Source organism: Suricata suricatta, chromosome 13, assembly GCF_006229205.1.
Source record: "Suricata suricatta isolate VVHF042 chromosome 13, meerkat_22Aug2017_6uvM2_HiC, whole genome shotgun sequence".
Lineage (NCBI taxonomy): Eukaryota > Metazoa > Chordata > Mammalia > Carnivora > Herpestidae > Suricata > Suricata suricatta.
Window position 1 is genome coordinate 86,483,768 of NC_043712.1, and position 22,433 is coordinate 86,506,200.

Below are 22,433 nucleotides of genomic sequence, written 5' to 3' on the forward strand. Positions count from 1 at the left end.
AGCATGCGTGCGTGCGTGCGGCATGCGTGTGCGTGCGTGTGTGCAGCATGCGTGCGTGCGGCATACGTGTGCGTGCATGCGTGCGTGCATGCGTGCACGTGTGTGCGTGCACGTGTGCGTGTGTGTGCGTGTGCGTGCGTGTGCATGTGTGTGTGCGTGTGTGCATGTGTGCATGTGTGTGCGCCTGCGTGTGTGTGCATGTGTGCATGTGTGTGCGCACGTGTGATTCCTGGGTGTCCCAACAACTGAGAGAGAAGTTTCCAGGTCCCCTTTGGTTGTCAAAACAAAAGTGCTTTAAAATGCGAAGCTGAGGACACACCTGCAGCCTTGAGAGGCAGAGCAGGCGGTGCGGCCGTGGTGATTAGCCGTGACATGACTCCGTGATGGATTAGTTTAGGGCTTCTGGCTGTGAAAATAAAAAAGCCTCAGAGAAACTCTTGAAACAACCGTGATTTATGAGTGTAAGAGTCCACTTAGGTAAAACAATGCAGTGAAAAATGTCCTTTTTTATGGGCACATGAGGGAATGGGCAGTTTCTGGGGACAGGATTGGCAACCTCATGCTTTTAGTAAATTAGTTAAAAGGAGAGGCTTAGAGGAGGCAAAGACATTCATTTATAAAAAAAAAATGGTAATTGGCAATTACCTGCATTTTTATGGTAACCATTAGCACTGGTTTGTATTGCTTTAATGTAGGCAATATTAATGGTCCAAAATGCAGAACTGTAAAATGCAAATATTCATGTTGCTATTGGAAATCGTTGCTCTTTATATTGAATGGATCAGATACTCTCCAGTGGACCAGACATTTGGGAAACAGAACGTAAAGACTGTTTTCGGGTTGTTTCAAACTCAAGGGCTGTGCAGGGAACTCTCAGTACTCTGGCTACATCTCTCTTTGTGGGGTAGATATTTTAAGTTATGTGGTTTTATTAAATTGTTAGCATTCTTTTAAAAACTAGAGAATCTCATTGGTTCTAGAATTTCTGAGATGAGTTATTCTGTTCTACCTAAATATTTAGCTAGTTTTTTTTTAATGGAAAAGGACATGTCTGAATTTGCTAAAAGGACTCAGACATGGCTCACCCTGTTCCTGCACAAGGCTCTGCGTGGAGGTGTTGTAGACCACCTGCCTTCGGGTGCCCAGAGTGGCCTTGGGGGACACAGGGCACACTCGGCTCTTGCCTTCGCTCCCTCGGGAAGCCATCTTTGCACCTCTCCGCCCTTTGTATATAGATTACTGGGAAAGGCTTGTGGTATCAGGGCAAGACTGGCCTCTCCAAATATGGAACATATTCCATTTTTTATTTATTTTTAATTTTTGAAGTGTCTGTGAAGTTATTGGTGTTGATTCTTCTCTAAACATTTGGTAGAATTTACCATAGAAACCATCTGGCGCTGGGCTTTTCCTTCTGTGAAGTTTACTCGTTGTTAATTCCATGTCTTCGCTTGCTCTAGACCAGTGCAGATTTTGTTTCTTCTGACGTCGGTGTCAGTAGCTGTGTTTCTGTAGCTATGTGTCCATTTCATGAAACTTATTACCTTATTGGCACATAGATTATTCATTCTCTTCTAGTTCTTTTTATTTTCTTTTTTTAATAATAGTTTATTGTCAAATTGGTTTCCATATAACACCCAGTGCTCTTCCCCACAAGTGCCCCCCTCTATGACCATCATCCCCTCCCTCCCTTCCCCCCACCTCAGCCCTCGGTTTGTTTTCAGTATTCAAGAGTCTCTCATGATTTGTGTCCCTCTCTGTCCCCAACTCTCTTTCCCCCTTTCCCTCCCCCTGGTCCTCCATTAGGTTTCTCCTGTTCTCCTGTTCGACCTGTGAGAGCAAACATGGTATCTGTCCTTCTCCACCTGACTTATTTCACGTAGCATGACACCCTCGAGGTCCATCCACTTTGCTACAAATGGCCAGATTTCATTCTTTCTCATTGCCATGTAATACTCCATTGTATATATACACCACATCTTCTTGATCCACTCATCAGGTGATGGACATTTAGGCTCTTTCCATGATTTGGCTCTTGTTGAAAGTGCCACTATGAACATTGGGGTACATGTGTTTTTATTTCTTTTAGTTCATTGCCCCCATATTTTCATTTTTGAAAGAATTTGAGTCTCTTCTCTTTTTCTCTGGTCACCCTAGCCAAAGCTTTCTCAGTTTGGTTGATCTTTTCAAAGAACCAACTTTTGGTATCATTGATTTCCTCTGTTATCTTTATTCTTTTCTTTCATCTGTCAGCTTTGAGTTAAGTTGCTCTTCTTTTTATAAGTCCTTAAGGTGTAAAGGGAGGTTATTGATTTGAGATCTTTTTTAATATGGACATTTAACACTGTAACTTTCCCTCAAAGCATTATTTTAGTTGCACACTTAAATTTTGTTATTTTGGGCATCACTTTCATTCCTCTCAGAATATTTTATAATCTTCCTGTGATTTTTTTTCCTGTGGTTCATTGGTTTTGTAGGAATATTGTTTCATTTCCACATATTTGTGAATTTCCCAAATTTTCTCTTGATGCTGATTTCTAATTCCATTCTATTATCTAGAGAGCATACTTTGCTTGGCTTTATTCCTTTTAAATTTATTAAATTTTATTTTGTTGCCTAGAATATCATCTGTCCTGGAATACTTTCCGTGTAGGTTTGAGAAGAATGTGTATCTTATGGTCAGGGTGGAATGTCCTGTAGTGTAGGCATCGTGTATAGGGTTGTTTAAGTTTGCTGCTCCCCTGTTGATGCCTAGTACTTATATCCATTATTGAAAGTGGGTTATTGAAATCTCAAATGATTATTGCTGACTTAGCTGTTTTTCCCTTCATTTCTGTAAGTTTTTGCTTTGTGTTTTGAGGGTTTGTTTTTAGGTGCATATATGTTTAATATAGATTGGGTTGACCATCTTGTCATTATAAAAATGTCCTTTGTTTCTAGTAATGATTTATATCCTGCAGTTTATCTTGTTAGATACTAATATAGCATTTACAGCTTTCTTATGATTGTTGTGTGTGATACCCCTATTCAGTTATTTGTGTTCTTGAATATGAAGTGCCTTTTATAGACAACGTAAAGCTGGATAATTTAAAAAATCTTTTGGGCCAACCTCTGCTGTTTTGATTTGTCCTTTCAACCCACTTGCTTTTAATTAATTAACTGTACGATAGTTTTTTAGTTCTATCATTTTGCTACTTGTTTTCTATATATCACTTCTTTTTGTTCCTCCATTCCTTGATTCCTGCCTTTTAAAAAATATTATATAGATAGTTCCTGGTATGATTTGAAAATGTCTTTATTGTGTTTCTCACATCTGTCATTTAAAAAAGTTATTTTCTCAGTGGTTGCATGAAGATTACTATTATCATCTTACTTTAAAAAAATCTAGTTCTCTCATGGTTCATGGATTGAGCCTCATGTTGAACTCTGCACTGACAATGTGGAGGCTGATTGGGATTCTCTCCCTCCCTCTCTCTTTGCCCCTCCCCCCAATAAATAAATGAACATTAAAAAGATCTAGTTCAGGTTAACACTAACTTAATATTAATATAAATTCTTTGCTCCAGCATGTTGCTATTCCTTCCCCTCCCCCTGAAACTCTTAGTGCCTTACAAATTGTATCTTTATAGGTTTTAAATCCACCAACACAATTTTATAGAGTTTTATGCAGTCGTCTTTTAAAACAAATAGAAAAAAAGAGTTACAGACAAAAATATGTTTATATCATCTTTCACAGTACCTAGGTAGGCACTTTACTGGTACTATTTTATTTCTTTTTGTGGATTAGGATTCCTTCCAGTGTCCTTTCATTTTCCCTCAAATAACTCCCTATGCTGTGTCTTGTAGAGAAGTTTGCTAATGATGGACTTTCCCCAATTTTTTGTTCATCTGGAAGTGGCCTAACTTACTTCTTTTTGGAAAAGAGCTTAGCTGGGTATAGAATTCTTGGTTGACACTCTTTCTTCCTCCAAAACCTTTTTGTCCATCTTCCTACTTGCTTCCTGAGGAGAAACCAGCTCTTAATCTTACTGAGGACCCTTCCTACATGATGAGTCCGTTCTCTTGCTGCTTTTAAGATTCTGCTTTGATTTTTCAATCAAAATCCAAGTTTTGGTGCCTCCAGTTATAGGTCTCTTAGAGTTTGCCTCACAGAGTTTTTTGATTTTCTTGTGTAAAAGAGTACTTTTTACCAGGTTTGGTAAGGTTTCGGTTGTCATTTCTTCAGGTAGTTTTTTTCTGCCTTTTTCTTCTCTTTCTAGATTCCTGTGATGTGTGTGTTGGTGCTCTTGGTCATGTCCCGTGGGTGACATAGATTCTGCCGTTTTTCTTCATTCTTCTTCTCTCCAGAGTAAATAATCTCTATTCCAGGAGAGGCAGTAAAGTGTCTTCCAGGTCACCGCATCTTCTCCCAGCTCACACCTGCTGGGGAGCCTTCTTGGTGGATTTCAGCTCTTCTTCCCACTGTAGAATTTCTGTTCGATTCTTTTAATTTCTGTCACTTTATTGATATTCCCTATTTGGTGAGAAAAAGTTGTTGTAATTTCCTTTGATTCTTTAAATTTTTTTGAATGTTTCTTTATTTTTGAAGGAGAGAGAGACAGAGTGTGAGTAGGGGAGAGGCAGAGAGAGAGAGAGAGAGACACACACACAGAATCTGAAGCAGGCTCCAGGCTCTGAGCTGTCAGCACAGAGCCTGAAACGGGGCTCAAACCCAGGAACGGTAAGATTATGACCTGAGTCAAAGTCGGACACTTAACTGACTGAAGGGGTGCTTCTGGGTGAGAAGCCCCTCCTTTGATTTTTTAGATGTGGTTTTCTTTCCTTTTTAAAATATATTTACAAAATGCTTCCATCTCAGGGACATTTTCTTTTGGGTGTTTTTTTTTTTCTTCCTGTGTATGTGGCATGCTGTCTGATCTTTTTTTTTTTTTTTTTTTGCATGTTTTTGTATTCTTTGTTACAAACTGGACATTTTTGTATCAAAAAAAAGTTTTTAAGTTTATTTATTTATTTTGAGAGAGAGAGAGAGAGCACACAAGCTGGGGAGGGGCAGAGAAAAGGAGACAGAATCCCAAGCAGACCCCATGCCATCGGCTCAGAGCCCGATGTGGGGCTCGAACTCACACATCTTGAGATCCTGACCTGAGCTGAGATCAGGAGTCAGCTGCTTACTGACTGAGCCACCCAAGCGCCCCCAAAATTGGACGTTTTAAATAATCCTCTAGCAACTGTAGTAGCCACCCCTCTACCCTTCAGGGTTTGTTGTTGCTGCTGTGGCTTTGTTATTGTTTTCATTTTGGTTTTTGGGGGTGTTTTTCTCGTTACTGCTTGTTTGTGCCGTGGCTTCCCTTTACTGATTCTGCGGCTTCTCTGTTTCCTGTGATGGGTGACCGCTGAGTTGTTCGCTATTCTTACGTTCTCTGTTTTATTTTTAAACCACACTATCGAGGTATGATTGGCATTCAGAAAGCTTTACAGATTTAATGTACACAAGTTGGTAAGTTTGGAGATAAGTATATCACCACAGTCTTGCCATAAACACCCCCGTGACCTCCAAAAGTCTCCTCCTCCCCTCTTTAGTACTGTTGTTTTTATTGTCATTATTTGGTCTGTGTGCTAAGAACACTTACCATGAGGTCCTCTACACTTTCTTTTGTGTTAATTTTTTAAAGTGTTTGTTTATTTTTTGAGAGGGAGACACACACACACACACACACAGAGTGTGAGCAGGGGAGAGGTAGAGAGAGGAGACACAGAATCCAAAGCAGCCTCCAGGCTCCAAGCTGTCAGCACAGAACCCCACGCAGGGCTCAAACTCACAGACCGTGAGATCATGACCTGAGCCAAAATCGGATGTTTAACTGATGGAACCACTCAGGTCCCCAAGGTCCTCCACATTTTCAAGTTTGGATTCCTGAGGGTCATGTTTTAGTCAGTACTGTTGTGTGGCCAGCCGGTCACCTCGCCGCATGCCTTGAACCTTCTGCCAGGGGGTCTGGGGAGCAGGCATCCATCAAACTTCAGCCTTCGCTGCCTCTTCCTGATGGTGCCAGAGATTAGGGGCCAGTGTCCTCTCCTCCGGGTCTTCCCTGGCATGTGCAGGGCCTTCTGCGAGCGCACAGCATTGCTGATTCTGGAAGTACATCAGACTTCTTGAAGTTTCCTGTGCTCCCCTGTGTCTGGACTTGCTTTTAAATTCTGGGCCGCCCCGTGTTTACTGCCGAGTGGTCGGCAGGACTGGGTCCCGGCCCTCCCGACAGCGTGTCCGGGCATCGGCTCTCCCGACCATCACCCGCCGGCAGCCCACGGGCACAGCCCCCCATCGCTCGGAGACCCAGTCCTCAGGCCTTCCTTTCACACCCATGGTTTGTTTTCCATTCCTTCTGTGGCCCTGCTCAGTCCTTGGAGTTCCAACGTGCTGGGCTTTCGTCGTGTTGCCCAGAATGTTGTTGATCTGGAGGCAGAGTGAGCTCCTTGGGGTCCTGGGCCGCCGTTCTGCCAGCCGGTTCTGCGCCGTGTGGGCCGGGGCCTGGCGTCCGTCACGCTGCAGATCACGCTGCAGAACGCCTCTCAGGTGCACCTGCCAGGACGGGAGGGGTGTCGGCGGCGGCTCTGTGTGACGGAGCGGCACGTGGTGCAGATTTACCGTCGTGTCTGTCCCTTCTAGGCCGTTTGAGGTTGTGAAGATTCACTTACGCGTTTGGGTCGCGGAGCCGGGGGAGCCCGGGGCTCTGGGAGGAGGGGCAGGCCTGAGGGCAGTGGGGCAGGGGTGCTCCCCCGCTGTCGGGAGGGGCAGGGGCCTGAGCCGCGACCCCCTTGTCCGCTCTGAGAACAGGGGTGCAGTGAAGGGGTGCGGGCGCGGTGGGCCCCGAGCTCCCCAGGGGCAGGTGCGCGCCCCACCCTTCACATGGGAGCTGGACTCAGGGTTCCAAATACGACCCGGTGGCCCCACGACCCTGCCGGCATTTGGTTTTTCCTCACACGGCGTGGGTGCCTCCCCGGGCTGGGGCTCCAGGCAGTGCCCGTGACCCACACCCACAGCCTTGCCTCCACGGGCCACCGTCTGCTGACGTGGGCCGGACACATCGCTCTGGAGAGAAATGCGGCGGGGGACGGGGAGGGGGCCTCAGTGAGGGTGTCAGGGGAGGCCGCTCTTACAGCGGAGCGGAGAGGTCCAGGTGAGGGGGGAACAGGTGTAAACTCTAGAGGGAGAAGGGGCTGGACTTGTCACCAAGAGGTGGCCCGCGGAGGTCTGTGTGGGGCTGTCACGTGACCCAGCAGAGCCAGGAGCAGGGGCCCGGGGTGAGCAGCTGGGGAGGGGAGGCTGGGGGCATCAGACTCTGATGCGTTTTGAAGACAGAGTGAATGACATTTCATGAGGGGTTGGATGCGGGGATGCAGAACGTGCCTGGAAGGGGGTCAGACACGACCGGGCCCGGGTCCTGACCTGTAGATCCACGGAGTCAGAATTCAGGGCTCCCGCTCAGACACTCGAGTGTGAGGTGCTATCAGATGTGAACAGGTCCTTGGGTCTCTGACACTGGCTTCCCAGGGACGGGTCTGACCTGAAAAGCTACCTTTTGGGGGCTCTTCGCATTTTTTTTAACATTTATTTTTGAGAGAGAGAGAGCAAGCTGTGAAGGGGCAGAGAGAGAGGGAGACACAGAATCCCAAGCAGGTTCCAGGCTCTGAGCTGTCAGCACAGAACCCGTTACGGGGCTTGAACCCACGGAGCGTGAGATCATGACCTGAGCCGAAGTCCGATGTTTAACTGACTGACCCACCCAGGCGCCCCTATTTCAGTCTTTTAAAGCCAAGCCTCTCTCCCCTCGAGGGTGGACAGAGAGAGGAGCTTTGCAGACACAGCCTTTGGAAGAGCAGGGGTGGGGGCCCACGCATGGAAGATGAGGGCCAGAGGAGGTCCGGACGCGGAGGTCACGGGAAGGGCCTGTGAGGACAGCCTGGGGAAACTGAGGCACCATATAAAGGTCGACCAGCGGCCCCCTCCCTGCGGGCCTCCTGCTGCGCAGCGGGGACTGTGGTGCTGATGTAAGTGAGCCCCGTGAGAGGAGGGGCCTGACAGGTGCGGGCTCGGCAGGTGTCACAGCTGCTTCTGGAAACCGCGGGCGCTTGGAGCTCGGAGGACGGCTGTCCCGACTCGGGTCCTTGGGACCACATCCACGCGGTGTGTTTCGTACAAGAAACAAGGTGTCTGAAGGCAGCAGCCAGGGCGCTAGGATCATTAGTGGGCTGTAGGCGGCTCCCCCAGCCTCACTGCTGTGCCCGGTCCAGACCCTGCCTCCTGTCTCGTTGAGGTCTGTCTGTCCATCTGCACCCCACACTTGAAATCAGCCTTGATTCTAAAAAAGCAGTAAAGGCAAACAAACACTACCCATTACGGGTTGAAACGTGCTCCCCTGAAGTAGGTGCATTGCAGTCCTAGCCCCCCAGTATCTCAGAGTGGGACTTTGTCTGGACACGGCATCTTTACGGAAGTAATTAAATTTCCATGAAGTCATTAAGGTAGGATCCGATCCAGCAAGATGGTGTCCTTACACGGAGAGCTTAGGACGCAGACACGCAGAGGGGACAGCGGTCTGCACGCCTGGGAGGGGCCGCGGAGGAACCAGCCCTGCCCACATCCGGACCTCCAGGCTTGGCCTCCAAAGTTTAGGCATCCAGGCTGGGGCACGTTGTTGCTAGCAAACTCATACAGAAGGTGCCTTAAAAAAAAATCACTGCTTGATTATTTTATTGATCATAGCAGACGTTTACCCCCATTTGGTTGTTTATTTCCATGAACTTGAGGCGTTCGCCGCTGACGAATGTCCCATTTTCCAAAGAACAATTGGACAATGTCTCTGGGCTCGAGAGCCGCATCTGGCCACGGAGACCGGACGTGGATCCCTGGTTGACACAGGCCTCTCCGGACGCTCGGAACCTGTTCTCTCTGGTCCCGTTCGCGCCGCCTACAGGTCCTGCAGGCCTGGGTCCCAAGGCTGGAGTGCATGTGGCTGAGGCCTTTAAATTCCTCCCTGAGACAATTAGGTCACTTACGCTGCTCCACGGGTTAGTATACCACTGCATTCCTTTCCCAATAAGGGTGGTTGCTTTTTGTTTGTTAAGGTATCTTTTCCTCTTTTACTTCTAATGAAATCTAGGGATTCGAGGTAAAAAGTTTCTTTTTATATGCAAAGGGAGCAACCGATATTCAAGACTCTTCCACGAAACTGAATGCAAACGGCATGTTTGCTCTGTTTGCTCCTTTTCTGCCGGGGGCTCTGGATGTTGGGGAAGACATAAGGGCCATGAAAGACCCCAGTTCAGCCTCCCGAGCGGCCTCCCCCCCTCAGCCAGATCCTCACTGGGCACAGACAGTGGGGCCTCTGTGGGGGGCCGGGGGACCCCTCAGGGACGCAGGGCTGGAAAAGCCCTCTCTTCAAGGGGAGCCGGGCAGGAGCTGGGTCTACTCTTGGACTCTTCTGGGGCTTTGATGGGTTTTTTTTTTTTTGCCTCAGAAGTGGAATCAAAGCAGAGTTTAAATTCGTGGGGGGCCCTGGAGACTCCCTTTCGGGTTGTTGGGTTTTACTTGGTGTTTCCAAAGCAGGGTTAGGCCAGCCCTCGAAGAACGGCACCAGTATTGACTCAACCCAGACTTAGCAACAGTGAAAATAAAAACTCACCGACTGTTAAGAGCCCCGGCGACGAGGCTCGCCCTAACCGCCGTGCGGTCTTCCGGCAGCGGGGACGCACACCGTGCGACGTTTTAACCAGCGTGCTCCCAGGGGCCTTACGGAGCCCCTTTACTATCAACACACGTCCTCTGGCCTAACGCCCACACTAATGGACGCATCTTTTAGGACTTTATACCGTGCTCCTTCACGATTGTTAATTTCTTTCCCTCATTCTTGCATTTCCGGCGCCACCGATGGTTTTGGTTGCACGTGTGGCTGAGCTGAGCGGTTGCTCTGGGGACGTGGCCACCATTTCCCATCGCGAGTGGATGTGCTGTCCGAGTTTTCAGTGTAAAATCCGAGCCTGCCCTTCTAGAGGCTTCCGGCCTGCTAAACAATCACCCCACCAGGCTGCAGGCTTTTTCTGGGCCCTCCCTCACTGCTGTTCTTTCTCATACCCTGGAAATTTTACCCTTTCACAAGGATGACCAGATCCAAGAATGGTGAGCTTTGGTGAATCACGCAGCCTCACTAATTAAAAGGAGCCCGCTTTGAAGTTGTCCAGATATACCAGAGACTGCATCTAATTAAATCAGACCAACAGGTAGAGATTAATGGATGAAAAAGTATGAATAACAAAACATTTTAAGAGACGCAAATCAAAAACAAAATAGCACCATAGACCCAAACCCAAAGGCGTGGGTTGAGCTTCATTAGAAAATTCTTGCTTAATAGTGTCTCCGCTGCTAATGAGAGAGCCAGGATCTTAATAGGACAGAAAGAGCCTGGAAGTCAGAACAGACCTGTTTACCGCTTTGCAGATGTGAATTTCTCTTACGGACGTGGACCCCGCAAATCAAGACGTCTTGTTGGAGGCCCGTGTTGAGAGACGGTCTGCAGATTTTGGGTGTGTGACTGATGCCTGCTCTCCAGTCACTCCGTGTTCCCCCACACTTGGACAGGGTGTGCACCGTCAAACATCAACAGGCCGCTCTGATGTTAGTTAGTTCAGCCCTGAACGTGCAGGACACTGATAAATGCGGCCAAGAATATGCCTGAGTGTCCGATTCAGAGCTGAGTCACCAGGCCTGACAAGTAACCTAGGATTCAGGCCCAAACCCAACATTCTTCAAACTCCCTTCATTTCTGAGTAGTTGCTGAGTTTCTGAGTTGAGTCTTTGAACTCCTTATATTGAATCTGCCATGCCTGCCTGGCTTTGGGGCCGTATCCATTGATCAAGAACGTGAGGTGTTTGTAGACAGGGTCTTTCCTACAGCCCTTCTTTACCCACGAGCCTTGGTTATGGGCTTAAGCCATGTGATGGGATGTGTAATAGTTTTTCAGTAAGCTGTTCGCTTAGGATAGTTTTCGATTGGTAGAAACATTGGGAAGGTCCTATTGAGTTCCTGTGAACTGCATACCTGTTTCCCCTAATGTTTACTTATTTTTTTAATGCTTTACTTATTTTTGAGAGAGTGGGAGACAGGATCCACGAAGCAGGCTCCAGGCTCAGAGCTGTCAGCACAGAGCCTGATGCCAGGCTCGAACCTGTGAACCACGAGATCATGACCTGAGCTGAAGTCGGACGCCTAACCAGCTGAGCCACCCAGGCGCCCATGTTTCCCCTGGTGTTAAATCTTACATCACTGTGGTACGTTTGTCACAGCAAATGTGCCTCGATTGACTTATTTTTTTAAAATGTTTATTTATTTATTTTAAAAGAGAGAGTGTGCAGTGGGAGGAGGGAAAGAGAGAGGGAGAGAATCCTAAGCAGGCTCCACGCTGTCAGCACAGAGCCCTACATGAGGCTCGATCCCACGAACCTCGAGATCACGACCTGAGCTTAAATCAAGAGTAGGACGCTCAACCGACTGAGCCACCCAGACGCCCCAGCAACTCATTATTCTTAACCAACATCCATGCTGTTCCTATTTCCTTAGACTTTGCCTGGTGTGTTTTTTCTGTCCCAGAACCCCATGTGGGTTACCACATGTATTCAGTCTTTGCTTGTAGGCATTAAAGTGTGATTTTGACATGGATCAAACTATATGTTTAATGTGTCCATGCACTAAAGCAGCCACATTTAAATTGGTTTCAAATTAAATTTTCTCTTTTCTTTAAACATCAGACAAACAATTAAGGAGCTAATAAATCCCACCTGCTTGGTGGATGCCACGATGGTTTGAGTATTCAGTGACCTTACGTCGTCCGCCCGCGTGGATGTTCGCAGTGAAAATCCTCGTGTGGCGCAGAAGAGTCAGAGCGTCGGGAATTCCACGCCCCCGATGGGCACGTGTGGCACCTGAGCACGTCTCGTGCTCTTCTACCAAGTGGAAGACGTGTCATTTTCTCCATCTCAGAAGACAAGGATTAGGTTCCGAGGTGTCCGGGCAGCCCGGGCTCCTCCCTGAGGCGGTCCCCTGCTCTATCTCCTACCTGTCAGTTGGTTGGCCAGCGGAGGCGTTGGGCAGGCCACCAGGGAGATATCCAGGTCTCACATTGCCGGGGACTGCTGCCAGCCAGCCGGGCTGGCAGTGCAGGGTTAGGAAGGTGGGTCGAGGTCGGTCTGCAGCATCAGTCCCTGGAGAACCCCCTCATCAGGATGCAAGCAGGGGACACCATTCCAGTGCTGCCAGTGCTGAGCCTTCATTCACCTGGTCCCCTGTGTCCAGAGCCCAAGAACCCCACCTTTCCCACGACGGCATGTGGACACACGCTGGGCTCCTGATGGGTTCCTTTCAGACCTGTCTCGGCATCAGTAATCCTGGTGGCTCCAGCCTCCGTCCTGCACTTACCTCGAGTCTTGCATGCATGTCCACGTCCAGTTCTGCTCGGGGAGCCCCAGACTCAGGGTGCAGGGGGAGGCCTAACGGTCTCCTCTGCTGATCACTTGCTCTGGCTTCCTCCAGCCTCTTCCTCCTTATCTTTTTCTTTTTGTTACTACTGCCCGTAACACTAAAATGAAATGAATCATACAATTGGTGTCTGTTCAAAGGGCCACATGTTGTATGATGTCATTTAAATACTGTGTCCAAAGCATAAATCCCTAGAGAGAGAGAAAGCAAACTGGTGGTCGCAGGGACTGGGGGAGATGGGAATGGGGAGAGCCCCCGACAGGAACAAGATTTCTTTTGGGGGCAATAGAATATTCTGGAAGTACATAGTGGAGACATTTACACAACCTTGTGCATATTCCCCAAACCCGCTGGACAGTAGACTTTGATTTTTATTTATTTTTTAGATTTAATTTAAATTTTTTAAAAAGTTAATTTATTTTTGAGAGAGAGAGAGAGAGCGCGCATGCACAGGGGAGGGGCAGAGTGGGAGGGAGACAGAATCTTTGTGCGGACAGCACAGAGCCCAGTGTGGGACTGTAACTCACAAATTGAGAAATCAAGAGCCTGATGATTAAGCGCCCAGGCGCCCCAGAATGTAGACTTCAAAATGGCAAATTTTGTGGTGTGTGAATTACATTGATGAACAATTTGATGCTTGTTCATCGTAGAGGTGTTTAAAAATAAAAGAAGAAATCTTAAGTTACCTTTAGAATTCAGGATATGCAGCAGTGATACTTTTGATTGTGTGTGTGTGTAATAGTTTTTGTGGTGGTTTTGTTGGTTTTGGCTTGTATTTGTTTTGTGTTTTTTCTTTGGGGTGTTTCCAACCCTTTGGGGGGCCAGGAGAGACTCCACTGGCATCTGCTGAAATACTGGGCCCACTTGTCCCCATTCCCAAGTTCATAATTGCACCTGTTACATCTGGCTCTTAAATCCTAGGGCGTACGGAATCTTGAGTGAGGACAGCTGTCCTGTGTGCCTTCATGCCCAGTAACAGAACGACACTTTCTCATGTGAGGCTATCAGTGCGGCCTTCCTTTCTCAGGAAGCAAAACAGGGCCCTGTTAAATGGAAACTTGGGGAGGGGGCGCCTGGGTGGCTCAGTCGGTTGAACGTCCGGCTTCAAATCAGGTCATGATCTCATGGTTCATGGGTTCAAGCCCCGCGTCAGGCTCTGTGCTGACGGCTCAGAGCCTGGAACCTGCTTCGGATTCTGTGTCTCTCTCTCTCTCTGACCCTCCCCTGCTCACACTGTCTCTCTCTGTCTCTCAGAATAAATAAAAAAACATAAAAAGAAATTTAAATGGAAACTTGGGGTGTCCACCGTAAGGACCATGACAATGGGTCATTCTGCATTTAGTCACATGTGTGACCGTTGCTGTCAGCCTACGGGGCTACTTGAAACTTGACCCATGTTTCCAAACACGTAGATGACATTCTTTTACTCAAGTGCCCAAACTAAATTTTACTAAGTTACTTTTTAAGGCAAAACTTGAGGCCAAAAGAGATGAAAAATCAAATCCCAGCACAGGTGCTGAGCAGCACAACCTTTTCAAGCAGAATCTGCGCATTTCTGAGGTGAACTGCGACTTCGCAGGGCTGGGTGGGTGAGGTCTGCCCGTGAGTGAGCGGAAGCGCCGGGTCACCTCCCGCTCCCTGCGCCGAGGACGCGGTGACTCAGATGCGCAGGGAAGCCTGGTGCTTCAGAACAGAGTTGTCTTGGAAAGCCGGGAATCTGTTCCACAGTGGGTTGGGCGAATAGTGCTTATTTTTCTTCGGGGTGTGTATTTATTTGACTGTTTCACACCATTTGTCAATTTCTAGGCAGTTAATAACTTTTATACCTCTTTCAGATGTGTGTACGTACTACAAGTGTGTTTGATTTCCTGCGGTCTCTCTGCATTTACACAGTGCTGAGTGACGGCGTGTGTAACATGCCAATTCACAATTTCAAAGCCAACTCAAGTTTAGTTCTTTAGCACAAATCCGAGGACGGCCTTGCCTGGTCTCGGCCTGTCTCCGGGCTGCGGGAGCCCCGGATTCTGTCTAGGGTTTAATGCTCGATGACCTGCAGCTGTCTATCTAGGTCCCCGGGGGAACACTGAACAGTTCGCATCTAGCAGCTGAGGGGACGACGTGATAGGACAGACGGACAGTGTGGGCGGCGTCTTGGAGAATACGGATGCGTGATCGGGACATTTTACGAAGCTGACATGGAGCGAGGCTACTATTGTGTGGCTGAGTTTGGACCAGGAGTGACAGAAAGAGGGGACCTTCCTGAACTGGGTGTGAGAAGCCCGGGCCCAGGCAGAAACGTCCTCCCGCGGCCGTCTGGGAGCTGAGGCTGGACTCGAGGGCGCCCGAGGCGGATGTGTCGCCCGGCTCGTCCTGTGATTTAGGACGAGGCGGTGCGGACGGGTTCAGCTCAGAGACATGGCTGCCCTTACGGATCAACCGGCCAGTGTTTATTTAGAGAAACAGTGTGAAGACTCCTGTGGGCCTGGTCCTGTCTGAAGCCCGCGTGCACTCCCACTTTCAGACCCCAGCTCCCCGAGCAAGGCTTCTCGCCGTAAGAGCAGCCTCCAGTGTCTGGGTGCTTTGCTGCAAGTAAGAGACACGTGGGGTGACCCGGTTTGTAACTGAGTTATAATCTGTCTTCCATAGACTTAAAAAAGTGCAGTAAGTGCACGTACCCTAAAAGTTTGCCGTCTTAGCCAGTTTTAAGTGCGGGGTTCAGAGGATTCACAGCACCCACCTTTCTGTACACCTGCTGTCACTACGCTCTTCCAGACCTCTTCATCTTCCCCAGATGGAACTGTCCCCATTAAACCACTAAGTCCTGGGCCCCCGCCCCCAGCCCTGGGGCCCACCGTCTGCTTTCTGCTTATAGATTTGACAACTCCGGACCCCATTGGCCGTGCGCTGTTTGTCTTTCTGTGTCGGGCTCTTTCTGTCAGCATAATGGCCCCAGATTCGTCCTTGTGTGGTAGGGCAGGATTTCCTTCCAAGGAGGGTGACATCCGCGTGTGTATCGCCCTCCGTGGTAGAGGCTTTGAGGTCACAAGCCCACACCCATCCCGGTGGTGTCAGAGCCGCAGTTTCTACGCCCCAGACTGGTGGGCCCGCAGCTCTGTGTGGCCTTCCTGGCTAAGTGGGCCAGACCTGCTCTCACGCTGGGTGGGCGTGAGTTTGGGGGTGGCTGCACCTGCTGTGACCCCATCCTGAAGGGGGGTTGCTAGTGCTGTGGGAGGAGACACCTCTGTCCCCGCAGCCGTGGGTAGATCTGTCCTTGGCCGCTGGCTGCCACACATCGGGGGCCAAGGAGGGGACCACGCCGCCTAAAACGCTGCAGCTCCAAAGTTATTCAGAACAGCAGAGGCAGGCCGCCCGCAGACCCTGGCGACACAGGTGTTTCCTTCTGCCGCCCGCATTTCCATCTCCGTCCCTCCCTGAATGGCGCTCCGGGCTCCAGTCCTACGCTTGCTTCGTACGTGTATTCTGCCGTGCTGGGGACCAACGTGAAGAGTCACTTTTGCCGAAATGCCAAACCGGAGCGCTCGGGAAGCTACCCAGTGCCTGGTCCTCCTGGGTGTTCTGTCCGTTTTGCTAGAATACTGTTGCTTTTGCACGAGAAGCAAAGTAGAGGGCTTGCAGTGAAATCTCACGAATGCGTGTTCTGTGCTCTTCCGTCCAGGGGAAGTGGAGGCCGCTGACCCGAATGACCCTCTGGGAGAGCTGGACGGACAAGACGGCCCTGTTCCAACTCTGAAAGGTAAGGCGTGGGGAGCTCTTGGAAGCAGGTGTTCGAAGGTATTCCCGGAGGCCCATGTGGAGAGGCTCACGGTGTCTTGGCTGCCAGGGTGGGTGGTGGGGTGCCCGTGGCCCGGCGCTGCCCTGTTGGTGGCCACAGTGACATTCTTGCCTGCGTCAGCGGCTGTGGGGCATCGAGGGCAGGTCAGAGCCAGGAGGGAGGTGGCGGCTGGCAGGTGGCCACTGGAGGGGGGAAGGGCCTTGAGGGGAGCCTCGTGGGGCTGAGCAGACCCCTCGGAGCTGGACTCTTGGCTCTGCCGCTGTCACCGCTGACGGGTGGTGGCAGTCTTCTGGGGTCCTCGTGTGATCGTCCAGAGCGGGTAGGGGTCTCACGTGGGCGGCGGCTCACCGAGGAGTGGGCTGTCTTGTGCCTCAGCTTCCCCAGAGGCCACCATGGGGGTCACCGCCCCCCTGGTGCACTTTTCAGGCCTCTGGTTGGTAGAGTGGATGGGACTCATTTCTTCCCCTACGGCCCAATTCCTCAGGGAGGTGTCCGCCTTCCTGCTCTACCCTCGGTCACCGTGTCACCGTAGATCACTGTCTCTGCCCGGCTGCTGTAAGGAGACGCTGCAGGCAGCACCTTAACCAACAGGAGCTCATTCCCGAGTCCTGGCAGCTGGTTGGGGGGGTAAGAGCACCGGCAGGTCCATTCGGGTCGGCTTCTCTTCCTGGCTTGTGCATGGCGCCCTCTCGCTGGCCTCACGTGCGGAGAGAGCGCTCCGGCCCCTCTTCCTGGGAGGCACTGAACCCCTTGTGGGGGCCCCCGGCGACCTCATCTGACCTAACCCCTCCCGAAGGCCTACCCCCCACTGGGCGCTAGGCTTCCACATGTGCACTTCAGGGAGACACAATTCAGTGCCTGATGATTATCGATTAAAACGTCTGCTCTCGGGCGCCTGGGTGGCCCAGTCAGGTGCGTGTCTGGCTCTCGATTTTGGCTCAGGTCGTGTCTGAAGGTTTGTAGGACTGAGCTCCGTGTGGGGCTCTGTGCTGACAGCACTCGGCCTGCTTGGGATTCCCTCTCTCTCTCTTTCTCTCTCTGCCCCTCCCCTGCTCACGCTGGCTCTCTCTCTCAAAAAATAAAATGAATAATTAAAAAAAAAAAGAAATGTGTAAAGAAATCCACTTTATTTCTGCCTAACTCCTTCCTAATTATTCTAAGACGAGGAATCCATGGTAGCTTCTTACCCCCTGTATGTTGAGGGTCCCGCGTCCCCTCAGGAAGGTTGTCCTTTGTGCGTGAGTCTGCAGCCTCCGTCTAGGGGCCGGCGCGTCCCTGCAGGTCCCGAGAGCCCTCCGTCCCCCCGAATGCTCACCAGCGCGCGCTGTTTGCTTAGAGGCCAGTCAGGGTGTGTGGAGCTGCGCTGCCCTTGGTGGTGGCAGGTGGGTGGACCTCGATGTGACCTCATGGGGACCCGGGCTGCTCGCGGGGGTCAGCCCTCCATCAGGACAGGGATATGTCCCAGGAGGGCCAGCCCTGTGCTCGGGTGCTGCACCTCGCGGGATATTGCTCTGAAGGCTGACGCGGCCCCCAGTCCGGACGGTCCACACGTCTTCCCTGACCGTCTCTTTGTACCCAGTGCTGTGTGAGGCCCAGCCACGTGCTGGAGACCCCGCCAGCACAACACCGTCAAGTGTGGTCTCTGCTCCATGGTGTTCCCCCATGCTGGGGGTCAGAATCCTGAGCACTCGACAGAGTGGCTGGAAGGAAGAGACGGGGCTGTGCTGAGCTAGAAGGCAGGGAAGGGCATCTTGGCGTAGGACGGGATGTCACACTGAGATCTGAAGAGCTGACAGGGGGCGTCACGGGACGTGGCAGTGCCCGTGCAAAGGCCCTGAGGCAGCTGAGAGAAAGGCCTGGGGGAGCTGAGGTTAGAAGGGCCAGGGAACTAAACAGCATGGCCCAATACCAAGGCCATCAGCCATGTTTGGGTCTTCTAGTTTAAATCAATTAAAATTAAATAAAATTAAGAACCCAGTTCCTTGGTCCTCTGAGCTACATGTTAAGTGTTCAGTGGCCGTGTGTGGCTAAAGGCCACCATGATGGACAGCACAGATCTAGAATATTCCAGAGGTGCCTGGGTGGCTCAGTCGGTTGAGCATCTGACTTCAGCTCAGGTCATGATCTCATGTTTCGTGGGTTTAAGCCCCGGATCAGGCTCTGTGCCAACAGCTCAGAGCCTGGAGGCTGCTTCAGATTCTGTCTTCCTCTCTCTCTGCCCCTCCCCCACTCATGCTCTGTCTCTGTCTCAAAAAGAAATAAACTATTAAGAGAAATTTAAAAAAAAGAATATTCCATCACCCCAGAGAGTTCCATTGGGCCGCCCTGGGTAGAACGTACACGGCTCTTTAGGTGGCAGGAGAATGTTCTGTTTTCTTCTGAATGCCTTCTCCCACTGCGCAAGGCTCTGGCCTGGGACCTGGTGGGGCCTGGTCACTCTGCAGAGATTGCCCTGCTGGTCTGGAGGGTGATGGGAAGGAAGTGGGAGGGGCAGTGGGAGGGAGGCGAGGGGCTGAATGGACTTTCTGAGCTATTTCTTTACTCGAGAGCATTTATGCCCCTGCGTCTATCCCCTCACTAGCGGGGGGAGATGGCCAGCAGGCCGGTCCCTTGGTGAGAGAACCCCGTTGTCTCTTCCGAGCAAACCGGGAGCTGGGGATTAGGCACCAGTGAAGACGACATTTGTGTTCAGATATCCTCCACCGTCGCTACCCGTGAGCACTTACCGGATACGTAGTTGGTGGTTGGTATCGACAGAGAACGATCCCCAAGGACAAGCCTACGTAGGAGAGAGTGAACACAGAAGATGTGATTTACGGCTGGAAAGTTTGCCTGAAATTTCCACATGCCAAACGGCCGTCAGGGTTCCGACTGAAGCCTGAGACTCCAGCTACGGTGCCGGGCTACCCTGCAGTGGGTATATACCAGGACGCAGACACCATATACCAGGACACAGACACCTTGCTACGTCAGACACACTGCTCATCACTGGGGCGGTCACTAGTGTTTTTGTCATTGTCACTGGACTGTCAGGAAATTTACAAAGGCATACGTCTGTCTAGGCCTCATTTGCTCCTGTGCTCCAGGGCTGTGTCTGAAGTGCAGATGTGACACGTCTGAGGTTTTGTAAAATCAGCACTTTGGAATGTGTGTGGGAAGTGGATCACTCCTGAGGGCCCAGGAGGGGAATTCCAAGCTCTCCTCCCTTGAGGAGACGTTGCAATTGTAGGTGATCTCAAGGGCGTTCTAAATCACAGGGCAGGCGCTGGGCTGCCCCCTGCCATCTGCCGTGACGCGGCCGCGGGGCTGGCCTGAAGTCTCCATGGACGGAAGGAACAGAAGAATCAGCAGAGATCACTGTGTTGGCCTGGACATGAGCCCTGTTGTCTGTCTTCTGATCCTGGGGCTCCCGAGTCATGTAGAACACGTGCATTGATTAGTGTATGTGTTGGGTATGTTTCTGGAACTTTTGGGGGGGGGGGTGTGTTTGTGTCTGTGTTGTGTGCGCACACATATATGACTGTTCCCTGGAGTTTGCTGCAAGCGTCTGGGCCCCAGGGCTGACAGGTGATGTTGGAAACCTCACCCCCATTGTAGACACGGTGTGAAGGGCTCTGAGCCCACTCCCCGGGGGGGGGAGGCCTTTTATGGAGCACCCCTGTCCCCTCCTTCTTGCTGCTGCAAGTTTGCAGCGCCCGTGGGACTGTTCAGGACGGGACGGACTGAACGGTGTTGGGAGGAAACCCCAGCCCACAGAGAAGAGGTTTCGGAGCATGTGTGGTGCTGTCCAGGGCTGAGCGCAGAGCCGGGACCCAGCTCCCCGAGTGGCGAGGCTGGCTTCTGCCCCCACGCCTTCCTCTAAACTTCCCCTTCTTCCCAGAGCCCCAGCCAGCCTGCCCTGCAGCCGGGAAGGGGCCACTGCCGCCGCAGCCACCTGCTGAAGGAGACAAGGAAGGTCGTTCTTCTCCCGCTATCGGCTTTGATGCCACATTGCGGCGGGCACGCTTAGGTGTGCTTGTCTTAAATATGTGTGTGTGTGTGTGTGTGTGTGTGTGTGTGCGCGTGCCCCTGACCTTTGTGAGTCTGGAGGTATCAGCCGGCGCAGGGGTGTAGGCTGGGGGACCAGTGCCTTCCTTCCTGAGTCCCGCTGCCCCTGTGCAGTATCCTTGGGGGCTGTCCTACCCCAGGACCACAGGCTAGGTGTCGAAAACTACAGACACCCACTGTCTCCCAGTCCTGGAGTCAGATACCCACGTCAGGGTGTCCACGGCGGGAGTGCTTCCGTGGGGGTCTCGAGGGAGAAGGGGTCCCGGGTGTCTCTCCTGGCCACTGAGGTGCCCGGCAGCCCCAGGCTTGTGGCCACATGGCTCCCATCCCTGTCTCTGTTGTCTGGCGGGTCTTCTCTGTCCATCCGTGTCCACACATCCCTCTTCTGATAAGGACAGGAGCCATCGGAATAGGGCCCAACCACGTGACCTCATCTTAACACGATTGCATCACCCTATTTCAAATAAGGGTGTGTTCACAGACTCCAGCCCACGCCGTTGAGACCGCCGTTCACCACACGAGGACCCTCCGACAAATGTGCGAAACCCCCATGTGCTTCTCTGCATTGCTCAGGCCCTTACATTTCCTTTGCTCCTGCGTCCCATGTTTCCCGCCCCCCACCTTTGCCAATTTCACACCCTCCTCTCCCGTCCCGTGGCCTGTGGCTCCCCTGCTCAGCCAGCCCATCCCCCCACCCCCATAGCTGCGTCTGCGCCGACCACTAGCCCAGCAGGAGCGTCTGAGCCCGAGTGACCCCTCACCCCTGCCCCCGGCTGATTTATTGAGCTGTAAATACTTCCCCGTACAGAAGGGCAGCTTTGTGTCCTCCGTGTGCTTCCCAGGGTCCCCTCCTCACCTGCCCTGCCAGGCAGCTTGTCTGTTTTATGTCCCACCAGTCAAAGCCCTGGGGCCCTGGGGCCCCACCCCCACCCCGGTGCAAAAGACTTCCTTATCTCCTTCCCAGACGGTAAACAAGCCGCTTCTCAAACACCTAAGTAATGTGACCGGGTTGGAGAACATGTGGACAGTCAGTTCGGAGAAGACGATCCATGTGAGCCAGGAGTGGCGTCCCATAGTAACGGGCTCTCGTGTCCCCTCTGCCTTTGGCGTGTTGCTCACGCTTGGGCTCGGCTCCAGTGTCCAGAGTCAGGGGTGACAGAGGATTGGCCCCGGGAACAGGGACATGGAGCCCGTTGCATTGTCGTGAAAGTTCCCTGCTGTGCAGAGGGAGAAAGCCTCTTGGATACTTAGAAGGGAAGACTGTCCCACCTCTAGCACTGTGGGGTGCTGACGGATCCAAGTTAGCCACGTTCTCAGCCGCCTGGGTCTGGCCCCTCCTGACCGGCTCAGTCCTGTCTGGGAGGGTTTGGGGTGGCCTTAAAGGGAGCCTTGTGAGCTGGAGAAGAGCTTAGGAAAGGTTAGTACAAACCCCATATTTTGCACAAAAGGGAAATAAAGCCAGAAATTTAAATGAGAGCCTGTGAAGAGCCCCAAGAGCCAACACAACGTGGTGCTTCCTTTTCAGAGAACTTTCTGGCTTTCATTTTGGCCTCTAGAGAATTAGTGATGGTTGCGACCGTGGACCTAACTACCTTGGCCCCCCTCCCACTTAAATTACGTGCAAGTGCTCAGTAAAAATTAGTAAACGATGTCATTGCTTACATGCACTTGCAAAGAGAGGTGGAGACGTGGCCCAGACCTAGGAATAGGAAGGAAGCAGGATCATGGCTGCCCTGTGCTGCCAGGGCAGGAGCCGCTTGCGGTGGTCCTGCTCTGTTTGCAGCCTTGGAGAACGTCCCCATGGTTTAGTTTATCTGAGACAAAGAGTTGTGTTTTGCGGGTGTCATGCACGGGCTCCCCAACAGTGAAAGATGGTGTCCCCACATGGCTCTGGGTGCGTCCCTGGGCCTCAGAGTAGAGGGAACACTAGAGCAGCATGCACAGCTTGGGGATAGGCAAAAGGCTTCTGCAGATGCATCAAATCCTCTGAGCCCTGGGGCTGGTCTCCCCAGACACAAATGCTATACTAGAGAGAACACCCAGCAGAGGGAAGGTGCTGCTGGGAT

The 22,433-nt window shown here is 51.4% G+C and overlaps 1 protein-coding gene across 1 annotated transcript in view; it reads left to right on the plus strand.

Annotated features, from left to right (window-relative positions):
* The window catches only part of ROR2 (receptor tyrosine kinase like orphan receptor 2), a 134,702-nt gene that overhangs the window by 78,217 nt on the left and 34,052 nt on the right, over window positions 1–22,433 (plus strand). The window contains exon 2 of the mRNA XM_029919693.1: window positions 16,204–16,281. Within this exon, the coding sequence (XP_029775553.1) occupies window positions 16,204–16,281 (78 nt within the window). The remainder of the gene's footprint in view (window positions 1–16,203; window positions 16,282–22,433) is intronic.